General features: G+C 40.5%; 1 protein-coding gene across 2 annotated transcripts in view; it reads left to right on the top strand.

Annotated features, from left to right (window-relative positions):
* Positions 1-17,509, top strand: part of LOC139574461 (relaxin receptor 1-like) — a 106,532-nt gene extending 89,023 nt beyond the window's left edge. For both annotated transcript variants that reach the window (XM_071399037.1, XM_071399038.1), the window contains 3 exons: positions 1,408-1,818; positions 14,796-15,014; positions 16,728-17,509. In XM_071399037.1, coding sequence (XP_071255138.1) covers positions 1,408-1,818; positions 14,796-15,014; positions 16,728-17,053 — 956 coding nt within the window. In that variant the 3' untranslated portion in view covers positions 17,054-17,509. The remainder of the gene's footprint in view (positions 1-1,407; positions 1,819-14,795; positions 15,015-16,727) is intronic.
* Positions 17,510-21,644: the final 4,135 nt, after the last annotated feature.

Here is a 21,644-nt window from a genome sequence, read left to right on the forward strand (position 1 = left end):
GGAAGTTGAGGTTTGGCTCCAATGTCCAAGAGAGGGACAACTTCCGGGGTGTGTCGATTTAAAATGTGAACATCACAGATACAGAGAGAACATTCTTAGTGAACCCTCAGTGCAGGTTTCCTTGATCCGCAAACTATTGAATTGGGGTCTTTAGCTTTAATATGCAGGTTTATTTAATTATTGAACTGTCGACAATCGCAGTAACCACCACTGAACCATTAGTACGTTAATGTTGTACTACCCTAGGAGTCAGAGGGAGTCAACATTACATGGCTACATTTCATGTCTTTATGCCTTTGCTACAAAGTCAGGCCCACATTTTTGCTCAATTAAACTAGATTTGTCTCAGATACCGTGATGCACGGAATGAGAGACATATTAATGTCTTAGTCCCTTGGAAGTCAGTGGGATAGCTAGATTACCTGACTTGTCTCTGTGCCCTGCACTGTAAGACACACCTTTCTGTTCAATTTAACTAGATAGACAGTATATGTTTAGGACTTATCCCTGTGAAGATCAGAATGGGTTTGGCAATCCACCATGCTTCACACTGTAATGTGTCAGATGAAAAATGCTTTTGACATGCACATTTGGTACCTTTTCATATCAAAGGAAGTGCAATTACATGGTCTAGCACTATGTTATACAATGAGTCACTGAATGTTGTACTAGACAGAGCCTAGTGTCATTTACTGAGGGGAAGTGTGAGCGGTAAAGATGTTGTCTGTTTTGGCATCACCGTGGCCAAAGTCAAACACCAGCCAGATAAATTCATCTTGGACCAAAATGACGTATTTCATTTACGTCTGAAATTTCAGTTCGATTTAAATTTTAGTTTGATTTTGTTGCACAAATATTTCATCTCTATGTTAATGAATGGCTTACTGAAAAAGGGGACATCTCAGCAGAGTCAAATAGACTTCAAAGTTTGTGTAAAATAAAGTTAATATATTACCAGAAGTTTGTCATTGCTGATTATAACATATCAGTTTGTACATGACACTGCTATTAATCCTGAACAGATTCACTCTGAAATCAATTTGTCCGTCAAATTTATACCTCAGAAGTGTCTTGAAGTTGAGCTGTGCCTATATTCCACTTGTAGATGCTCTGAAGGCATACTACTGTGACTAAAAGCTTGGCCCATTAAATTACAGAAGTTTGCATTGATGTAACTCTACAGTAACTCTTTTCTGCACTTTATGACTCCCAAATGACAGTAGAATTGATTGACTATGGAGTGAGATGTCCCTTTAACCAAGGAGATAGATTGAAAAGTAGTGCACAGGTAACCGAACTACGACGTTAGGGGTCTATTTCACTGTAAAAAGTCCAGCAGAATCAATCCATACACTGAGTTCAATTGGATCATAGTAATTACTGTTGCAACCCACTTCCACCACCCAGGTGCCGATGGCCTGATGGGAGTCTACCTCTTCATGATCGGCGCCTATGATCTCAAGTTCCGCGGCGAGTACAACCGCCACGCCCAGGCTTGGATGGACAGCGTCCAGTGTCAGGTGATCGGCTCCCTCGCCATGCTCTCCACTGAGGTCTCCGTCCTGCTGCTCACCTACCTCACCCTGGAGAAGTACATCTGTATTGTCTACCCCTTCCGGTATCTAACCCCGGGCCGCCGGCGCACCGTCTCCATTCTCCTCAGCATCTGGTTTATTGGCTTCGTCATCGCCTTCCTCCCCCTGGTCTTCAAAGGATTGTTCCGGAACTTCTACGGTACCAACGGCGTGTGTTTTCCGTTACACTCGGAGCAGCCCGAGACGACAGGGGCGCAGGTGTACTCCATCGTCATTTTCCTGGGTGGGTGTCTTATCTAACTTAATGTCACTGTCAAGGTCAAAATGTAAATGTCATTCTGAAATGAGTATTGTCCATTTCCAATATCAGTTTGAAATTAGAATTGTTCCAATGCCACTCTGACATGAGCATTGTTCCAATGTCACTGACAGGAAGATGGCCTATTTCTATATATTTCCAAGTGCTGCTTATTAATTGTAGCTTCCATTTTAAAATCATGAGGCTCACTTATTAGCCCAGAGCTTAAAGAGGCATGCTAGTAGCCGGAGGGTTGCTGCCTGGTTCAAATCCCAAGTCTGGTAAAAGAACTGGCAACAAGAAGATTGCTGTTGTCAGAATCCCAACTACCATGTTTACTTCCATTGTTCCCTTGAGCGAATTGCTCTAGGGTTGCTACACTGTGGGTGGTAATGTTGCGCTTTCAGCCTCTCAATGAGGGGTACATACTCTCATGGGGTTGAGAACAGAAGACATATTTCCATAATCGCTGAAGGTTTCTATATAAGTGCTTTTCTATAATGTATCTCGTTATCTGTTACAAAGGCAGTACCACATTGGGCCTCTAAAACAATTTGATTTTGGCTCATGAAAGTTGTCACACAGGCCTTTGTCCCATGTGTGTCGAACTGTAATAATTGTTTTTTATTTCATTATTTATATATTTTTTAAATGGAGGGGGTAGATCAGCTTTAATATGTCAGATAGATTGTAGCATCCACCAATGTAATTGTCTGCATCACTTCCAATCCCCCATATATATTTTTTGCAAATATAAACATTCCGAGTCAAAAGTTTGGACACACCTACTCATTCAAGGGTTTTTCTCTATTTTTACTATTTTTAATTACTATCAGGGCAAAGGGTGGATACTTTGAAGAATCTCAGATATAAAATATATTTTGATTTGTTTAACACTTTTTTGGTTACTACGTGATTCTATATGTGTTATTTCATCATTTTGATGTCTTTACTAATATTCTCCAATTAGAAAATAGTAAAAATATGAATAATTCTGGAATGAGTAGCTGTGTCCAAACGTTTGACTGGTACTGTATATATACATATATGTGTATATATATATATATATATATATATATATACAGTGGGGAGAACAAGTATTTGATACACTGCCGATTTTGCAGGTTTTCCTACTTACAAAGCATGTAGAGGTCTGTAATTTTTATCATAGGTACACTTCAACTGTGAGAGACAGAATCTAAAACAAATATCCAGAAAATCACATTCTATGATTTTTAAGTAATTAATTTGCATTTTATTGCATGAAATAAGTATTTGATACATCAGAAAAGCAGAACTTAATATTTGGTACAGAAACCTTTGTTTGCAATTACAGAGATCATACATTTCCTGTAGTTCTTGACCAGGTTTGCACACACTGCAGCAGGGATTTTGGCCCACTCCTCCATACAGACCTTCTCCAGATCCTTCAGGTTTGGGGGCTGTCGCTGGGCAATACGGACTTTCAGCTCCCTCCAAAGATTTTCTATTGGGTTCAGGTCTGGAGACTGGCTAGGCCACTCCAGGACCTTGAGATGCTTCTTACGGAGCCACTCCTTAGTTGCCCTGGCTGTGTGTTTCGGGTCGTTGTCATGCTGGAAGACCCAGCCACGACCCATCTTCAATGCTCTTACTGAGGGAAGGAGGTTGTTGGCCAAGATCTCGCGATACATGGCCCCATCCATCCTCCCCTCAATACGGTGCAGTCGCCCTGTCCCCTTTGCAGAAAAGCATCCCCAAAGAATGATGTTTCCACCTCCATGCTTCACGGTTGAGATGGTGTTCTTGGGGTTGTACTCATCCTTCTTCTTCCTCCAAACACGGCGAGTGGAGTTTAGACCAAAAAGCTATATTTTTGTCTCATCAGACCACATGACCTTCTCCCATTCCTCCTCTGGATCATCCAGAGGGTCATTGGCAAACTTCAGAAGGGCCTGGACATGCGCTGGCTTGAGCAGGGGGACCTTGCGTGTGCTGCAGGATTTTAATCCATGACGGCGTAGTGTGTTACTAATGGTTTTCTTTGAGACTGTGGTCCCAGCTCTCTTCAGGTCATTGACCAGGTCCTGCCGTGTAGTTCTGGGTTGATCCCTCACCTTCCTCATGATCATTGATGCCCCACGAGGTGAGATCTTGCATGGAGCCCCAGACCAAGGGCGATTGACCGTCATCTTAAACTTCTTCCATTTTCTAATAATTGCGCCAACAGTTGTTGCCTTCTCACCAAGCTGCTTGCCTATTGTCCTGTAGTCCATCCTAGCCTTGTGCAGGTCTACAATTTTATCCCTGATGTCCTTACACAGCTCTCTGGTCTTGGCCATTGTGGAGAGGTTTGAGTCTGTTTGATTGCGTGTGTGGACAGGTGTCTTTTATACAGGTAACGAGTTCAAACAGGTGCAGTTAATACAGGTAATGAGTGGAGAACAGGAGGGCTTCTTAAAGAAAAACGAACAGGTCTGTGAGAGCCGGAATTCTTACTGGTTGGTAGGTGATCAAATACTTATGTCATGCAATAAAATGCAAATTAATTACTTAAAAATCATACAATGTGATTTTCTGGATTTTTGTTTTAGATTCCGTCTCTCACAGTTGAAGTGTAACTATGATAAAAATTACAGACCTCTACATGCTTTGTAAGTAGGAAAACCTGCAAAATCGGCAGTGTATCAAATACTTGTTCTCCCCACTGTATATATATACAGTCGTGGCCAAAAGTTTTGAGAATGACATAAATATTAATTTCCACAAAGTTTGCTGCTTCAGTGTCTTTAGATATTTTTGTCAGATGTTACTATGGAATACTGAAGTATAATTACAAGCATTTCAATTACATGAAGTTGAAGCAAAGCTTTTTCAAGACCTCTGCAATCCGCCCTGGCATGCTGTCAATTAACTTCTGGGCCACATCCTGATTGATGGCAGCCCATTCTTGCATAATCAATGCTTGGAGTTTGTCAGAATTTGTGGGGTTTTGTTTGTCCACCCGCCTCTTGAGGATTGACCACAAGTTCTCAATGGGATTAAGGTCTGGGGAGTTTCCTGGCCATGGACCCAAAATATCGATGTTTTGTTCCCCGAGCCACTTGGTTATCACGTTTGCCTTATGGCAAGGTGCTCCATCATGCTGGAAAAGGCATTGTTCGTCACCAAACTGTTCCTGGATGGTTGGGAGAAGTTGCTCTCGGAGGATGTGTTGGTACCATTCTATATTCATGGACAAGATTTTTTCCGGATATGCCCCAAACAATCGGAAAGGGGATTCATCAGAGAAAATGACTTTACCCCAGTCCTCAGCAGTCCAATCCCTGTACCTTTTGTAGAATATCAGTCTGTCCCTGATGTTTTTCCTGGAGAGAAGTGGCTTCTTTGCTGCCCTTCTTGATGCCAGGCCATCCTCCAAAAGTCTTCGCTTCACTGTGCATGCAGATGCACTCACACCTGCCTGCTGCCATTCCTGAGCAAGCTCTGTACTGGTGGTGCCCCAATCCCGCAGCTGAATCAACTTTAGGAGACGGTCCTGGCACTTTCTGGACTTTCTTGGGCGCCCTGAAGCCTTCTTCACAACAATTGAACTGCTCTCCTTGAAGTTCTTGATGATCCAATAAATGGTTGATTTAGGTGCAATCTTACTGTCAGCAATATCCTTGCCTGTGAAGCCCTTTTGTGCAAAGCAATGAAGACGGCACGTGTTTCCTTGCAGGTAACCATGGTTGACAGAGAAAGAACAATGATTCCAAGCACCACCCTCCTTTTGAAGCTTCCAGTCTGTTATTCGAACTCAATCAGCATGACAGAGTGATCTCCAGCCTTGTCCTCGTCAACACTCACACCTGTGTTAACGAGAGAATCACTGACATGATGTCAGCTGGTACTTTTCTGGCAGGGCTGAAATACAGTGGAAACGTTTTGGGGGGATTCAGTTCATTTGCATGGCAAAGAGTGACTTTGCAATTAATTGCAATTAATCTGATCACTCTTCATAACATTCTGGAGTATATGCAAATTGCCATCATACAAACTGAGGCAGCAGACTTTGTGAAAATTAATATTTGTGTCATTCTCAAAACTTTTGGCCACGACTGTACATACATATACATATATACACATACATACATACATACATACAGTTGAAGTCAGAAGTTTACATACATTACATACATTGGAATCATTAACTCGTTTTTTAACCTCTCCACACATTTCTTGTTAACAAACTATGGTTTTGGCAAGTCGGTTAGGACATCTACTTTGTATGACACAAGTACATTTTCCAACAATTGTTTACAGACAGACTATTTCACTTATAATTCACTGTATCACAATTCCAGTGGATCAGAAGTTTACATACACTAAGTTGACTGTGCCTTTAAACAGCTTGGGAAATTCCAGAAAATTATGTCATGGCTTTAGAAGCTTCTGATACGCTAAATTACATAATTCGAGTCAATCGGAGGTGTACCTGTGGATGTATTTCAAGGCCTACCTTCAAACTCAGTGCCTCTTTGCTTGACATCATGGGAAAATCAAAAGAAATAAGCCAAGACCTCAGAAACAAAATTGTAGACCTCCCAACGCCTGACGGTACCACGTTCATCTGTACAAACAATAGTACGCAAGTATAAACACCATGGGACCAAGCAGCCGTCATACCGCTCAGGAAGGACACACGTTCTGTCTCCTAGAGATGAACGTACTTTGGGGCGAAAAGTGCAAATCAATCCCAAAACAACAGCAAAGGACCTTGTGAAGATGCTGGAGGAAACAGGTACAAAAGTATCTATATCCACAGTAAAACGAGTCATATCGACATAATCTAAAAGGCTCTCTGCTAGGAAGAAGCCACTGCTCCAAAACCGCCATAAAAAAAGCCAGACTACGGTTTGCAACTGCATACTTTTTGGAAAGTACGCTCTTGTCTGATGAAACAAAAATAGAACTGTTTGGCCATAATGACCATCGTTATGTTTGGAGGAAAAGGGGGGAGGGTCGGAAGCCAAAGAACACCATCCCAACCGTGAAGCACGGGGGTGGCAGCATCATGTTGTGGGGGTGGTTTGCTGCAGGAGGGACTGGTGCACTTCACAAAATAGATGGCATCATGAGGATGGAAAATTATGTGGATATATTGAAGCAACATCTCAAGACATTAGTCAGTAAGTTAAATCTTGCTCGCAAATGGGTCTTCCGAATTGACAATGACCCCAAGCTTACTTCCAAAGTTGTGACAAATTGGCTCAACGACAACAAAGTCAAGGTATTGGAGTGGCTATTACAAAGCCCTGACCTCAATCCTATAGAAAATGTGTGTGCAGAACTGAAAAAGAGCAAGGAGGCTGACAAACCTGACTTAGTTACACCAGCTCTGTCAGGAGGAATGGGCCAAAATTGACCCAAACTTTTGTGGGAAGCTTGTGGAAGGCTACCCAAAACATTTGACCCAAGTTAAACAATTTAAAGGCAATGCTACCAAATACTAATTGAGTGCATGTAAACTTCTGACCCACTGGCAATGTGATGAAAAAGAAAAAAGCTGAAATAAATCATTCTCTCTAATATTATTCTGACATTTCACATTCTTAAAATAAAGTGGTGATCCTAACTGACCAAAAACAGGGAATTTTTACAAGGATTAAATGTCAGGAATTGTTAAAAACTGAGTTTAAACGTATTTGGCTAAGGTGTATGTAAACTTCCAACTTCAACTGTATATATACACATCTTTAAAAATATATATATTTTCCTTTATTACTTTCTAACCCTACCACCCCTCCCGTAAATGTAGTAAACTAGTGAACAAAAATGCTTAGGCTTCTTCTTCCAATTTATATACTATATACACTTTACGGGCACAGTCTATTTTACAGTTCTATTTTTTTTAATTTTTTTTTACTCTTGTCCTTCCTGTAACCTCAACCTATACCATCTATTTCTTTCACAAATGTTATGAACCTATATACGTTTTATGGACACAGTATGTTTTACATTAGGCATCTTGTTGTTGTTATTTTTCCCAACCTTCAACTCCATTCAACCCCTCCCATTTATCTCTTAACACCATCCATATGGGATTTCTATTTGCCATATATTTTTCAACTGTGCTGTGATGTTTCACAAAAGTACTGAACCTTTCTATTCTCATAATTTCTACAGATTGTAATTTAAAAATACACTTGATGTTGCAATTCTTCAGCCATTCCTGGACCTGTGACCAAAAACAAGCTACATATTCACAGTACCAAAACTAATGATCTAATGATTCTGTCTCTTTGCAGCAAAATCTGCAGAGCGGGGACGGTCGTATCGCCCGTATATATAACATTTTATTGGTTGCAAGAATTTTGTATAATCATTAAAGTTTTGAATCTGGCTTCGTTTTGCGTATCAGTTCATAAACCATGTGCCATGGAATCCGAACCTCAAATCTCTTCCCAACTATTTTGCAATCTATATGGCACAGCTGTCCATTTTTGGTCCTTAAATGAAACTGGTATACTTTTTTATTTATCACAATTTTCTTTAACCAATTATGGTCTTTAACGCAAGGCTGACAGACAAGTTCCCTATTTTTCCCCTTCGACTTTCCTCTTCCATTTTTTGCTGTAATGCTGCAATTAGTTGGTTGTAATTTCGGGTAGAGCAGACATTTCCATATATTTTTGTTAGCTGCATGTGTGACATATCTCCATGCGTTTACAAAGATTATACCTTTTTATTGAATAAAAAAATATTGTTTATATAACTATTAGTATATTTGAGTTTAACCACAATATTTGTTGTATTATTTGTTCTGTTTTTTTCTGGTGGATTAAATTGAAATAGCAACCAAATTTCTATGGCATGTTTTAAAAATTGCGATATTTGGGAGATGATTTGCTTTTCAAATAACTGAAAGTGCGAGGTTGTAATCTGAATAAAGGGGAAAAGGCATGTCTTGAACATGGGGTGAGACATTCTTATTAATTTGCATGAGAACCAGTTCGGATTTAAGTATAACTTTTGTATGACTGAAGCCTTTAGTGAGACGTCTAATGCTCTAATATTTAATCATTTCTGCCCCCCCGAATTCATATTCATTATATAAATAGGCCCGTTTAATTTTGTCTGGCTTGCAGTTCCTAATAAAATGGAATATTGTTTGTCTCATATAATTTAAATAACTGTTCACTAGGTGTAGGCAAGACCATAAGCAAATAGGTAAACTGGGATATGACTAAAGAGTTAATCAAGGTGATTTTTCCACAAATAGACAGGTATTTTCCTTTCCATGGTAGCAAGATCTTATCTATTTTTGCTAACTTTCTATAAACATTTATTGGAGTGAGATCAATTACTTCTTTCGGGATATGTATACCGAGTATGTCCACATCAACATCAGACCATTTTATTGGTAAACTACATGGTAATGTAAAAGTTGAATTTTTTAGTGATCCAAAATGTAATATAGTACATTTATCATAATTTGGTTGTAACCTCCAGAGAGGTTAGAAAAAGTATCTAGATTCTCTATGAGGCTGTGGAGGGATCCAAATTGTGTATTTAAAAGAAAACATGAATCATCACTGTACAATAACACCTTTGTTTAATTTATATTTTTTTATTTAAAAAAAGCACCCCTTTTTCTCTCCAATTTCATCGTATCCAATTGGTAGTTAGTCTTGTCTCATTGCTGCAGCTCCCATACGGAGAGTCGAAGGTTGAGAGCCATGCGTCCTCCGAAACATGACCCAACCAAGCCGCACTGCTTCTTGACACAATGCCTGCTTAAGCCGGAAGCCAGCCACACCAATGTGTCGGAGGAAACACCGTACAACTGGCTACCGAAGTCACCTGGCGACTGTGTCAGCATGTATGCACCCGGCCCGCCACAGGAGTCGCTAGAGCGCAATGGGACAAGGACATCCCTGCCGGCCAAACCCTCCCCTAACCTGGACGACGCGGTGCCAATTGTGCGCCGCCCCATGGGTCTACCGGTCACGGTCGGCTGCAACAGAGCCTGGACTCAAACCAGGATCTCTTGTGGCACAGCTAGCACTGCAACGCAGTGCTTTAGATCACTGCGCAACTCGGGAGCTCTCTACACCTTTGTTTTTAAGCCCTGGATTTCTAACCCCTTGATATTATTGTTGGATCTTGATTTTAATAGCTAACATTTCGATGTCCATAATAAATAGATATGCCGATAGTGGACAACCTTGCTTTACTCCTCTTGACAGTTTAAAACTTTCTGAGAAGTAGCCAATTGTCACGGCCGTCGTAGGGAGGAGACCAAAGCGCAGCGTGGTATGCGTACATTCTTTTTATTATAAGAATGAACACTGAACAAAACTAACAAAACAACAAAACGAACCGTGAAGCTATACAAAGAGTGCTGAACAGGCAACTACACATAGACAAGAACCCACAAAACCAAAAGGGAAAATGGCAACCTAAATATGATCCCCAATCAGAGACAACGATAAACAGCTGCCTCTGATTGGGAACCAATTCAGGCCACCATAGACCTACATATTTTATTTTATTTATTTATTTAACCTTTATTTAACCAGGTAGGCAAATTGAGAACACGTTCTCATTTACAATTGCGACCTGGCCAAGATAAAGCAAAGCAGTTCGACACATACAACAACACATAGTTACACATGGAGTAAAACAAACATATAGTCAATGATACAGTGAAAAAAAATAAGTCTATATACAATGTGAGCAAGTGAGGTGAGATAAGGGAGGTGAAGGCAAACAAATATATGTATAAATAAATAAAAATATAAAAAGGCCATGGTGGCGAAGTAAATACAACACAGCAAGTAAAATAAAAAATAAAAACACTGGAATGGTTGGTTTGCAGTGGAAGAAAGCGCAAAGTAGAGACAGAAATAATGGGGTGCAAAGGAGCAAAATAAATAAATAAATACAGTAGGTAAAGAGGTAGTTGTTTGGGCTAAATTATAGATGGGCTATGTACAGGTGCAGTAATCTATGAGCTGCTCTGACAGCTGGTGCTTAAAGCTAGTGAGGGAGATAAGTGTTTCCAGTTTCAGAGATTTTTGTAGTTCGTTCCAGTCATTGGCAGCAGAGAACTGGAAGGAGAGGCGGCCAAAGGAAGAATTGGTTTTGGGGGTGACCAGAGAGATAAACCTGCTGGAGCGCGTGCTACAGGTAGGTGTTGCTATGGTGACCAGCGAGCTGAGATAAGGGGGGACTTTACCTAGCAGGGTCTTGTAGATGACCTGGAACCAGTGGGTTTGGCGACGAGTATGAAGCGAGGGCCAGCCAACGAGAGTGTACAGGTCGCAGTGGTGGGTAGTATATGGGGCTTTGGTGACAAAACGGATGGCACTGTGATAGACTGCATCCAATTTATTGAGTAGGGTTTTGGAGGCTATTTTGTAAATGACATCACCGAAGTCGAGGATTGGTAGGATGGTCAGTTTTACAAGGGTATGTTTGGCAGCATGAGTGAAGGATGCTTTGTTGCGGAATAGGAAGCCAATTCTAGATTTAACTTTGGATTGGAGATGTTTGATGTGAGTCTGGAAGGAGAGTTTACAGTCTAACCAGACACCTAGGTATTTGTAGTTGTCCACATATTCTAAGTCAGAGCCGTCCAGAGTAGTGATGTTGGACAGGCGGGCAGGTGCAGGCAGCGATCGGTTGAAGAGCATGCATTTAGTTTTACTTGTATTTAAGAGCAATTGGAGGCCACGGAAGGAGAGTTGTATGGCATTGAAGCTCGCCTGGAGGGTTGTTAACACGGTGTCAAAAGAAGGGCCAGAAGTATACAGAATAGTGTCGTCTGCGTAGAGGTGGATCAGAGAATCACCAGCAGCAAGAGCGACATCATTGATGTATACAGAGAAGAGAGTCGGTCCAAGAATTGAACCCTGTGGCACCCCCATGGAGACTGCCAGAGGCCCGGACAACAGACCCTCCGATTTGACACACTGAACTCGATCAGAGAAGTAGTTGGTGAACCAGGCGAGGCAATCATTAGAGAAACCAAGGCTGTCGAGTCTGCCGATGAGGATGTGGTGATTGACAGAGTCAAAAGCCTTGGCCAGGTCAATGAATACGGCTGCACAGTATTGTTTCCTATCGATGGCGGTTAAGATATCGTTTATGACCTTGAGCGTGGCTGAGGTGCACCCATGACCAGCTCTGAAACCAGATTGCATAGCGGAGAAGGTATGGTGGGATTCGAAATGGTCGGTAATCTGTTTGTTGACTTGGCTTTCGAAGACCTTAGAAAGGCAGGGTAGGATAGATATAGGTCTGTAGCTGTTAGGGTCAAGAGTGTCCCCCCCTTTGAAGAGGGGGATAACCGCAGCTGCTTTCCAATCTTTGGGAATCTCAGACGACACGAAAGAGAGGTTGAAAAGGCTAGTAATAGGGGTGGCAACAATTTCAGCAGATAGTTTTAGAAAGAAAGGGTCCAGATTATCTAGCCCGGCTGATTTGTAAGGGTCCAGATTTTGCAGCTCTTTTAGAACATCAGCTGACTGTATTTGGGAGAAAGAGAAATGGGGAAGGCTTGGGCGAGTAGCAGAGGGGAGGGCAGTGCTGTTGTCCGGGGTAGGGGTAGCCAGGTGGAAAGCATGGCCAGCCGTAGAAAAATGCTTATTGAAATTCTCAATTATAGTGGATTTGTCGGTGGTGACAGTGTTTCCTATCTTCAGAGCAGTTGGAAGCTGGGAGGAGGTGTTCTTATTCTCCATGGACTTTACAGTGTCCCAGAACTTTTTTGAATTTGTGTTGCAGGAATATATATAATATAATATATATATATATATATATATATATATATATATATACCTAGACATACCAAAACCTAGATATACAAAAAAACCTAGACAATACAAAAACAAGCATACCCCCCTCGTCACACCCTGACCTAACCAAAATAATAAAGAAAACATAGATAACTAAGGTCAGGGCGTGACACCAATATTTACTATTTTTTACCTAGGGTTACTATACATGACTTTCACCCATTTTAAAAGAAATTCTCCAAATATTCTTTATTTATTTAACCTTTATTAAATAAAATAAATAAAAGTTCCAGGCAATTATGTCAACTCCAGTCGTACTTTATCAAAAGCCTTTTCAAAGTCAGCTATGAATAGCAGGCCTGGTTCCCAAATTTTTCATACTATTCTATTGTGTCCAGTACTTGTCTTATATTATCTCCAATGTATCGTCCATGTAAAAAACCTGTCTGATTAGAATGAATAATATCCGACAATACCTTCTTAATTCTTGTGCTATATATTTTTGCTGGAATTTTTGCATCAAATTTTTGCATCAAAACACTCCAATATTTTTAAATGTACAGCATGTACAGCATGTACCACTTGTATCCTGTTTCCGTAATAATGAAATCAGACCTTCTTGTTGAGTGTCCGATAATCTACCATTCACATAGGAGTGGTTAAAACATGCTAATAACAGTCCTCTGAGTATATCAAAAAAACGTTTGGTATACCTCAACTGGTATGCCATCCAGCCCTGGAGTTTTCCCGGACTTTTCGCCTTCACATGAGTCTTTCTGTACAGCTGTTAATTTTACATCATTAATAGAAAAAAATCCATACAATTAGCTTCGGTTAGAGGAGATGGAGGAGACTGAAATGAAAACATATGCTAAAGGACTTTGTTTCCTCTTTCAAAATATAATTTGGTGAATCATGGGTGACTCCATCATTTGTAACAAGTTTCAGAAAATTATTTTTGGTAGCATTTCTATGTTTCTAGATTAAAAAAGAAGTTGGTGCCTTTTTCCCCATATTCTATCTAGTGTGCTTGATTTTTATAATACATTACACTTCACCTTTCTTGAATAAGTTCCTCCATTTATTTTTGTTTTTCCTCTAACTTATTCTGAGCCTTTATGGTACAGTTTGTATTGCTATTGACTGTATCTATTCTGTTAGACCTTCTATTTCCTTTGTTAAAATGGACTCCTTTTTTACCTAAATTGCTTTTGTTTTAGAGCTGAGCACTGAATTGCATGGCCTCAAAAGGCACATTTAAAAGTATCCCATACTATAACGGGATCTGCTGTACCTATGTTATGTCAGAAAAACTCAGTTAAAATTCCTCTGTCATAGTTAAAAACAAGTTATCATCCAATAGGCTTTGATTAAATTTCCAATATCCTCGCCCATGTGAAAATTCAGTAAGAGTAATGTATATGCCAATTATCTGATGGTCCGACCGCATTCTGTCCCCTATCAACACTTTTTACATTTTTGGTGCAAACAAGAATGACATAAAGTAGTCAAGACGACTAGCTTGTATGAGCTTCGGCCATTTATCTCACTAGTTTATCTCACTAGGTCAGGATATTTAAGCCTCCATATATCCACTAGGTCCAATATATCCATGACATTCGGGATTTCCATGAAGGTGAGTTTGTAGTGTGATTTCCTTTTACGGTCCATAGAGGTATTTAAAACAGTATTATAATCTCCCAACATAATAATAGAGTCTTGTATTGCTTGTAGGGTTGATCATTTATTATATATATTTTCAAAGAAACGTGGATCATCATTATTTGGTCCGTAAAGGTTAATGAGCCATATCTGTTTATGGTCCAATAACATATTTAAAATCATCCATCTACCTTGCAGATCTGTTTGGACAATTTGTACATTCAGATCAAAATTACTGTTAATTAATATCATCAACCCTTTTGAGTTTTTCTTTGCCCATGGGAGAAGTATATTTCAACCCCACCCAGTCCTTTTTTCACACAACTTAATCTAAAATTGTTGAATGAGTTTCCTGTAAACAATATATATTATATTCCTTCTCTTTAAGCCAGGTAAATATTGTTTGTCTTTTCTTATTATCTGCTAACTGTAATAATTGTTTGAATTGTTCTGAAAGTTAAAGTATTTTAACAATTTTACTTTGTATGATTACAAGGAGTTCAAAGGAGCTCACAGTGAATGTTATTTCCTCAACAGGCCTGAACCTGGTAGCGTTCCTCATAATCGTATTGTCTTATGGGAGTATGTTCTACAACATCCAGAGGACAGGGACACAGACGACTAAATATAGTAACCATATCAAGAACGAGGTGACCATAGCCAAGAGGTTCTTTTCCATCGTCATCACAGACTCCCTTTGCTGGATACCCATCTTTGTTCTCAAGATTCTATCACTGTTGCAGGTGGAGATTCCAGGTAGGAGTTTCAGTACTGTCATAATCTGTGACTACTTTTATCATTTCAAACATTTTATTTGGAAACCCTAACATTGTATCAAACAGACAAGGTCAATTTGTAGGCTATAAAACATACAATATGTAGGCTACTGTGCAGTGCCATCTTACATCAAAGATAAGTATTTCAATCAGTCTCTTTTACAGATATTATACTTGCATGAAAGAGAGCAACTTTCCATTTGGGCCAATCTGTGACCTGCTAGCACCTCCCCCGGTCAGAGGGGAATAAGGCAACCTCAGAGTTACACACATGGTATACTTTATTGACACACACAGGAATGAAATGGACATGCAATGGACATTTAGAAAGGTAGTGGAATGGTAGTGGTTCTGTAACAGGAGAAACAGAGGCAATGAATATACACATACCGAATGAACACACCAGGGCAAGAATGCACAGATACAGAATCTTGAAGAATAAAGCAGTAATAAATGATAAAGGACTGTATAGAAATATAAGCTGATATACTGCTGAACAACTAGCAGTAATATACACAAATACACAACTAACTTTAAACATGCACGCAATCCCACATGTCCAGAGATATGCCACATGTCCAGAGATATGCCACATGTCCAGAGATATGCCTCATGTCCAGAGATATGCCTCATGTCCAGAGATATGCCTCATGTCCAGAGATATGCCTCATGTCCAAAGATATGCCTCATGTCCAGAGATATGCCTCATGTCCAGAGATATGCCTCATGTCCAGAGATATGCCTCATGTCCAGAGATATGCCACATGTCCAGAGATATGCCACATGTCCAGAGATATGCCACATGTCTAGAGATATGCCTCATGTCCAGAGATATGCCTCATGTCCAGAGATATGCCTCATGTCCAGAGATATGCCTCATGTCCAGAGATATGAATGAGTCCAGTTGTTGTGCAGGACAGAGATGAGCTTGCTGCCTTCTCTGTGACTGCTTGAAAGAGACTGGAAAGTGTGTGACCTGGAGAGTCAGAAAGAGGAGCAGATGTGTGGCCCCCTAGCAACTGCCCTGTCAACCAATCAGTGGCCAAGGCCCTAGGTGTGAAGACAGTTTATGATATTATAACCCATAGCCTGGCCTGCTAGGTTCCAGTGGGTGAGGGGTGCCTAGTGCAAAGGTTAGAAAGTTAGTGTTTGTGTCTCTGAGAGGACTCTGAGATGGTTTGCTATGAGTCTCCAGCAGGGAGTTTGTAACATAACATCATTCAGATTAGTTCCATAATTAATCCTTTTTTATGGTTGTAAATTGAATAGCACACTTCCAGACTGATGGGTACTCTAAATGTAAATGTGTGGTTGTACTCAAAGCATGTTTACAAATGGACCAGCATCACAGAACATCTTCGAGCCATCATTGTCTCTTCTCAACCCACCACACCTCACCCTACTTCCCATGCATGAACTTTATACACAGGAATGGAACTTAAGGATTTAGAGCACAAGCCAGCCTGGCTTGCAGAACATAATTTCAACTAGCCTGGGTAACTTTCAGGTAAAAAATGTGTGCCTTGTGAAATTTGGCCAGACTGGCTAGTTTAGTTTGGCACATTTTCTACCATCCGTGACTAAATGTAGGCCCTATGTGTATGTCTACCGAGGAGAATGGGATTGCAGAATATCAATTTCCGTTGCTGATGTATTAAATGGATAATAATGTAATCTTCTTCTTCCCGAATAGGAACCATCAGCTCCTGGGTGGTGATCTTCATCCTGCCCATCAACAGTGCCCTCAACCCCATCCTGTACACCTTGACCACACGGCCATTCAAAGAGACCATCCTCCAGGTGTGGGCCAACTACAGGCAGAGGAGACCACTAATGAGCAGCCACCCAGCTCACCACCCCTCATTGACGTTGCAGGAGATGTGGCCACTCCAAGAGAACAACCAGACTCTGACTTCGCCCGGCGACAACCTGACGCATCCCTTGGAAATGTCCTGCACAATATCGTGCACGTCAGGCACGTCACAGCCACTGCCTGTGGAAAGTACAAACCCCAAATAATGCCCTTCAGGTTCAACAATTTGCCCGGCAGAGAGGGAGGAGCGGATTGACTCCCACGCAGGTCTTTTTTTTATGCCGACGTTTCATGTGCAATAGTATGTTTACAGCATGTTGATTGTTGTAGAGTTGATAACATTCTTCCTCTGTGATTTATACAGACATCAAAGGAGCTCATTGGTACACTTTGGACTATGTGCCGTTCTACACTGTTGAGGGTTAGACCTTGGCTTTGTTCATGCTTTCAGTTCCATGTGATTATTGACACACTTCTATGATTTATGGTTATAAGAAAAAACATCAATCATCATTCCCATAAACATCCATTTCTGTAAAGTCCATCACTCTTCATGTACAGATTAGACTGTACAGAGTATTGTATATAATAAATCAATCACTGCCATTCTCTGTTCTGGAATGGGATGTTTCGTCATGTACAGTACCAGTCAAAAGTTTGGACACACCTACTCATTCCAGGGGTTTTCTTTATTTGTACTGTTTTCTACATTGTAGAATAATAGTGAAGACATCAAAACTATGAAATAACACAAATGGAATCATGTAGTAACCAAAAGTGTTAAATCAAAATATATTTTATATTTGAGATTCTTCAAAATAACCACCCTTTTCCTTGAAGAAAGCTTTTCACACTCTTGGCATTCTCTGAACCATCATCATGAGGTAGTCACTTGGAAAACATTTCAATTAACAGGTGCGCCTTGTTAAAAGTTAATTTGTGGAGTTTCTTTCTTTCTTAATGCGTTTGAGCGAATCAGTTGTGTTGTGACAAGGCTGGGGTGGTATACAGAAGATAGCCCTATTTGGTAAAAGACCAAGTCCATATTATGGCAAGAACAGCTCAAATAAGCAAAGAGAAATGACAGTCCATCATTACTTTAAGACATAAAGGTCAGTCAATGCGGAAAACTTCAAAAACTTTGAAAGTTTCTTCAAGTGCAGTCACAAAAACCATCAAATGCTATGATGAAACTGGTTCTCATGAGGACTGCCACAAGAAATGAAGACCCAGAGTTACTTCTGCTGCAGATGATAAGTTCATTAGAGTTACCAGCCTCAGAAATTGCATCCCAAATATATGCTTCACGGAGTTCAAGTAACAGACACATCTCAAAATCAACTGTTCAGAGGAGACTGTGTGAATCAGGCCTTCATGATCAAATTGCTGAAAATAAACCACTACTAAAGGACACCAATAAGAAGAAGACACTTGCTTGGGCCAAGAAACACATTAGACCTGTGGAAATCTGTCCTTTGGTCTGATGAGTCCAAATTTGAGATTTTTGGTTCCAATCGCTGTGTCTTTTTGAGACGCAGCATAGGTGAACGGATAATCTCTGCATGTGTGGTTCCCACCATGAAGCATGGAGGAGGAGGTGTGATGGTGTGGGGGTGCTTTGCTGGTGACACTATCTGTGATTTATTTAGAATTCAAGGCACACTTAACCAGCATGGCTACCACAGCATTCTGCAGCGACACACCTTTGCATCTGGTTTATGTGTACTGGGACTATCATTTGTTTTTCAACAAGAAGACGAGTGATGGAGTGCTGCATCAGATGACATGGCCTCCACAATCCCCCGATCTCAACCAAATTGAGATGGTTTGGGATGAGTCGGACCGCAGAGTGAAGGAAAAGCAGCCAACAAGTCTTCAGCATATGTGGGAACTCCTTCAAGACTGTTTTGAAAATAATTCCAGGTGAAGCTGGCTGAGAGAATTCCTAGAGTATGCAAAGCTGTCATCAAGGCAAAGGGTGGCTACTATAATATAAAATATATTTTGATTTGTTTAACACTTTTTTGGTTACTACATGAAGGAGTTCCATATGTGATATTTCATAGTTTCCGATGTCTTCACTATTATTCTACAAAGTAGAAAATAGTAAAAATAAAGAACAACCCTTGAATGAGTAGGTGTGTCCAAACTTTTGACTGGTACTGTATGTGCATGCAAAGAGCAAACAACAAGCTGCACAAGAACTCACTACTGTAATGGTCCATGATATAAAGTGGCTCAGTGGCTCATGTTTGCATCTCAATGTGAAGAATACAATCTGCATGTTCTTCACAAAGAGGGCAACTGATGCTACTGAGTCAGACATCTATTTGTCAGGGGAGAGGCACCAGGTGGTATCTGATTTTAAGTGACTAGGTGTGTCCAAACTTTTGACTGGTACTGTATGTTTTAATGGTTTTCATTTTGTCTTTGAAATAATTATGTCATCATCTCTGAGAAGAGTAGTGAACTGCTGACAGATTCATGTTGTTTATTTAATGTACAGGCAGGCTATGCAGACAGCAGAGGTGACGTGTTCATGGCATTTGCTATTGCAACACAAAGATACAGTATGTCATGTTCCAAGGGCAGTCGATTTTGGGTTTGCGTCCATCTTTGATGGCCAGCTATCATCCAGAAGGCGAGGTCAGTACAGGTGCATCAAAGCTGGGACCGAGAGACTGAAAAACAGCTTCTATCTCAAGGCCATCAGACTGCTAAATAGCCATCATTAGCTGGCTACCACCCAGTTACTCAACTCTGCACCTTAGAGGCTGCTGCTCTATGTACATAAACATGGAATCACTGGTCACTTTAATAACGGAACACTAGTCACTTTCATAATGTTTACATACTGTTTTACTCATTTCATATGTATATACTGTATTCTACTGTATTCTAGTCGATGCTACTCCGACATTGCTCATCCTAATATTTGTATATTTCTTAATTCCATTATTTTACTTTTAGATTTGTGTGTATTGTTGTGAATTGTTAGACACTACTGCACTGTTGGAGTTAGGAACATAAGCATTTCGCTACACCCGCAATAGCATCTGCTAAATATGTGTATATGACAAATAAAATTTGATTTTGATTTGATGACCGCAGAAGGCATTTTCTCAAAGGCATGATAGGATGTTTGTTCAAAGGTCTCAATTTACAGTTGCTGACAACAGTGGTAATGTGTCATTCCTTTGGAAGGAAGTCATCATAACATTATTTGCCCTCAGTCACTCCCACACATTACAATATATGTGTTATCATTTGTTATTTCATTTGTTGTAATTATATATTTAATAAAATCGAGAGCCAAAAAGTTTTGATTGGTCTTAAAATATTTTTTATTCAATGATTTTGTGGATATTATTTTGTGGATATATTGTTTGATTCTTGCTATTTTTCATGAACTGAATCACATGATGACCAAAATAATTAAAAAGGCTTATCTGCTGAATTGAAACTTGCTTTCATATGATAAACCCATACGTGCTCAGACTTCAATAATGGAAGGACGAGGAGAACTGCAAAAGTGATGTAATCTATAGTTTGGATGTGAGCGCTGGCTTTGTAGCCTACATTATGTCACTACTACTGAATGTGTTTTTAGTGGAGAGTTATGTGTCTTGTGCATTTGACCCTGGTGGTGGTTTCAAGACACTGTTGTTTACATAAGATGTTTTTAAGATTTGCACAGCATCAAACTTGGAAATAAAAACAAATATGCATGATTTGTTTGCTTTCTAGATGTAACTTGATAATTCTAATATTTTACAGATGTATTGTTATTTTATCCAATTTGGCTTCTAGAAGAGTAAAAACAAAGAAACTTGCATTACATTTGCCGATGACACAACAGTGGTAGGCCTGATCACCGACAACAACGAGACAGCCTATAGTGAGGAGGTCAGAGACCTGGCCGTGTGGTGCCAGGACAACAACCTCTCCCTCAACGTGATCAAGACAAAGGAGATGATTTTGGACTACAGGAAAAAGAGGACCAAGCACGCCCCCATTCTGATCAGCAGGGCTGCAATGGAGCAGGTTGAGAGCTTCAAGCTTCAAGATGACCAACAAACTAACATGGTCCAAGCACACTATGACAGTCGTGAAGCGGGCACGACAAAACCTATTCCCCCTCGGGAGACTGAAAAGATTTGGCATGGGTCCTCAGATCCACAAAAGGTTCTACAGCTGCACCATCGAGAGCATCCTGACTGGTTGCAACACTGCCTGGTATGGCAACTGTTCGGCCTCCGAACGCAAGGCACTACAGAGGGTAGTGCAAACGGCCTAGTACATCACTGGGGCCAAGCTTCCTGCCATCCAGGACCTCTATACCAGGCGGTGTCAGAGGAAGGCCCTAAAAATTGTCAAAGACTCCAGCCACCCTAGTCATAGACTGTTCTCTCTGCTACTACACGGCAAGCGGTACCGGAGCGCCAAGTCTAGGTCAAAGAGGCTTCAAAATAACTTCTGCCCCCAAGCCATAAGAGTCCTGAACATCTAGTCAAATGTCTACCCAGACTATTCACATTGTCCCCCCCCCCCCCCCCCCTCCAAACCACTGCCACTCTCTGTTGCCATCTATACATAGTAACTTTAATTAACTCCACCTACATGAACATACTACCTCAACTAGCCAGTACCCCTGCACATTGACTCTGTACCGGCACCCCCCTGTATATATTGTTATTTTTTACTGCTCCTCTTTAATTACTTGTTACTTTTATATCTTATTCTTATCAGTCATTTTTGAAACTGCACTGTTGGTTAGGGGCTTGTAAGTAAGCATTT

Source organism: Salvelinus alpinus, chromosome 4 (genome assembly GCF_045679555.1).
Source record: "Salvelinus alpinus chromosome 4, SLU_Salpinus.1, whole genome shotgun sequence".
NCBI classification, from domain to species: Eukaryota; Metazoa; Chordata; class Actinopteri; order Salmoniformes; family Salmonidae; genus Salvelinus; species Salvelinus alpinus.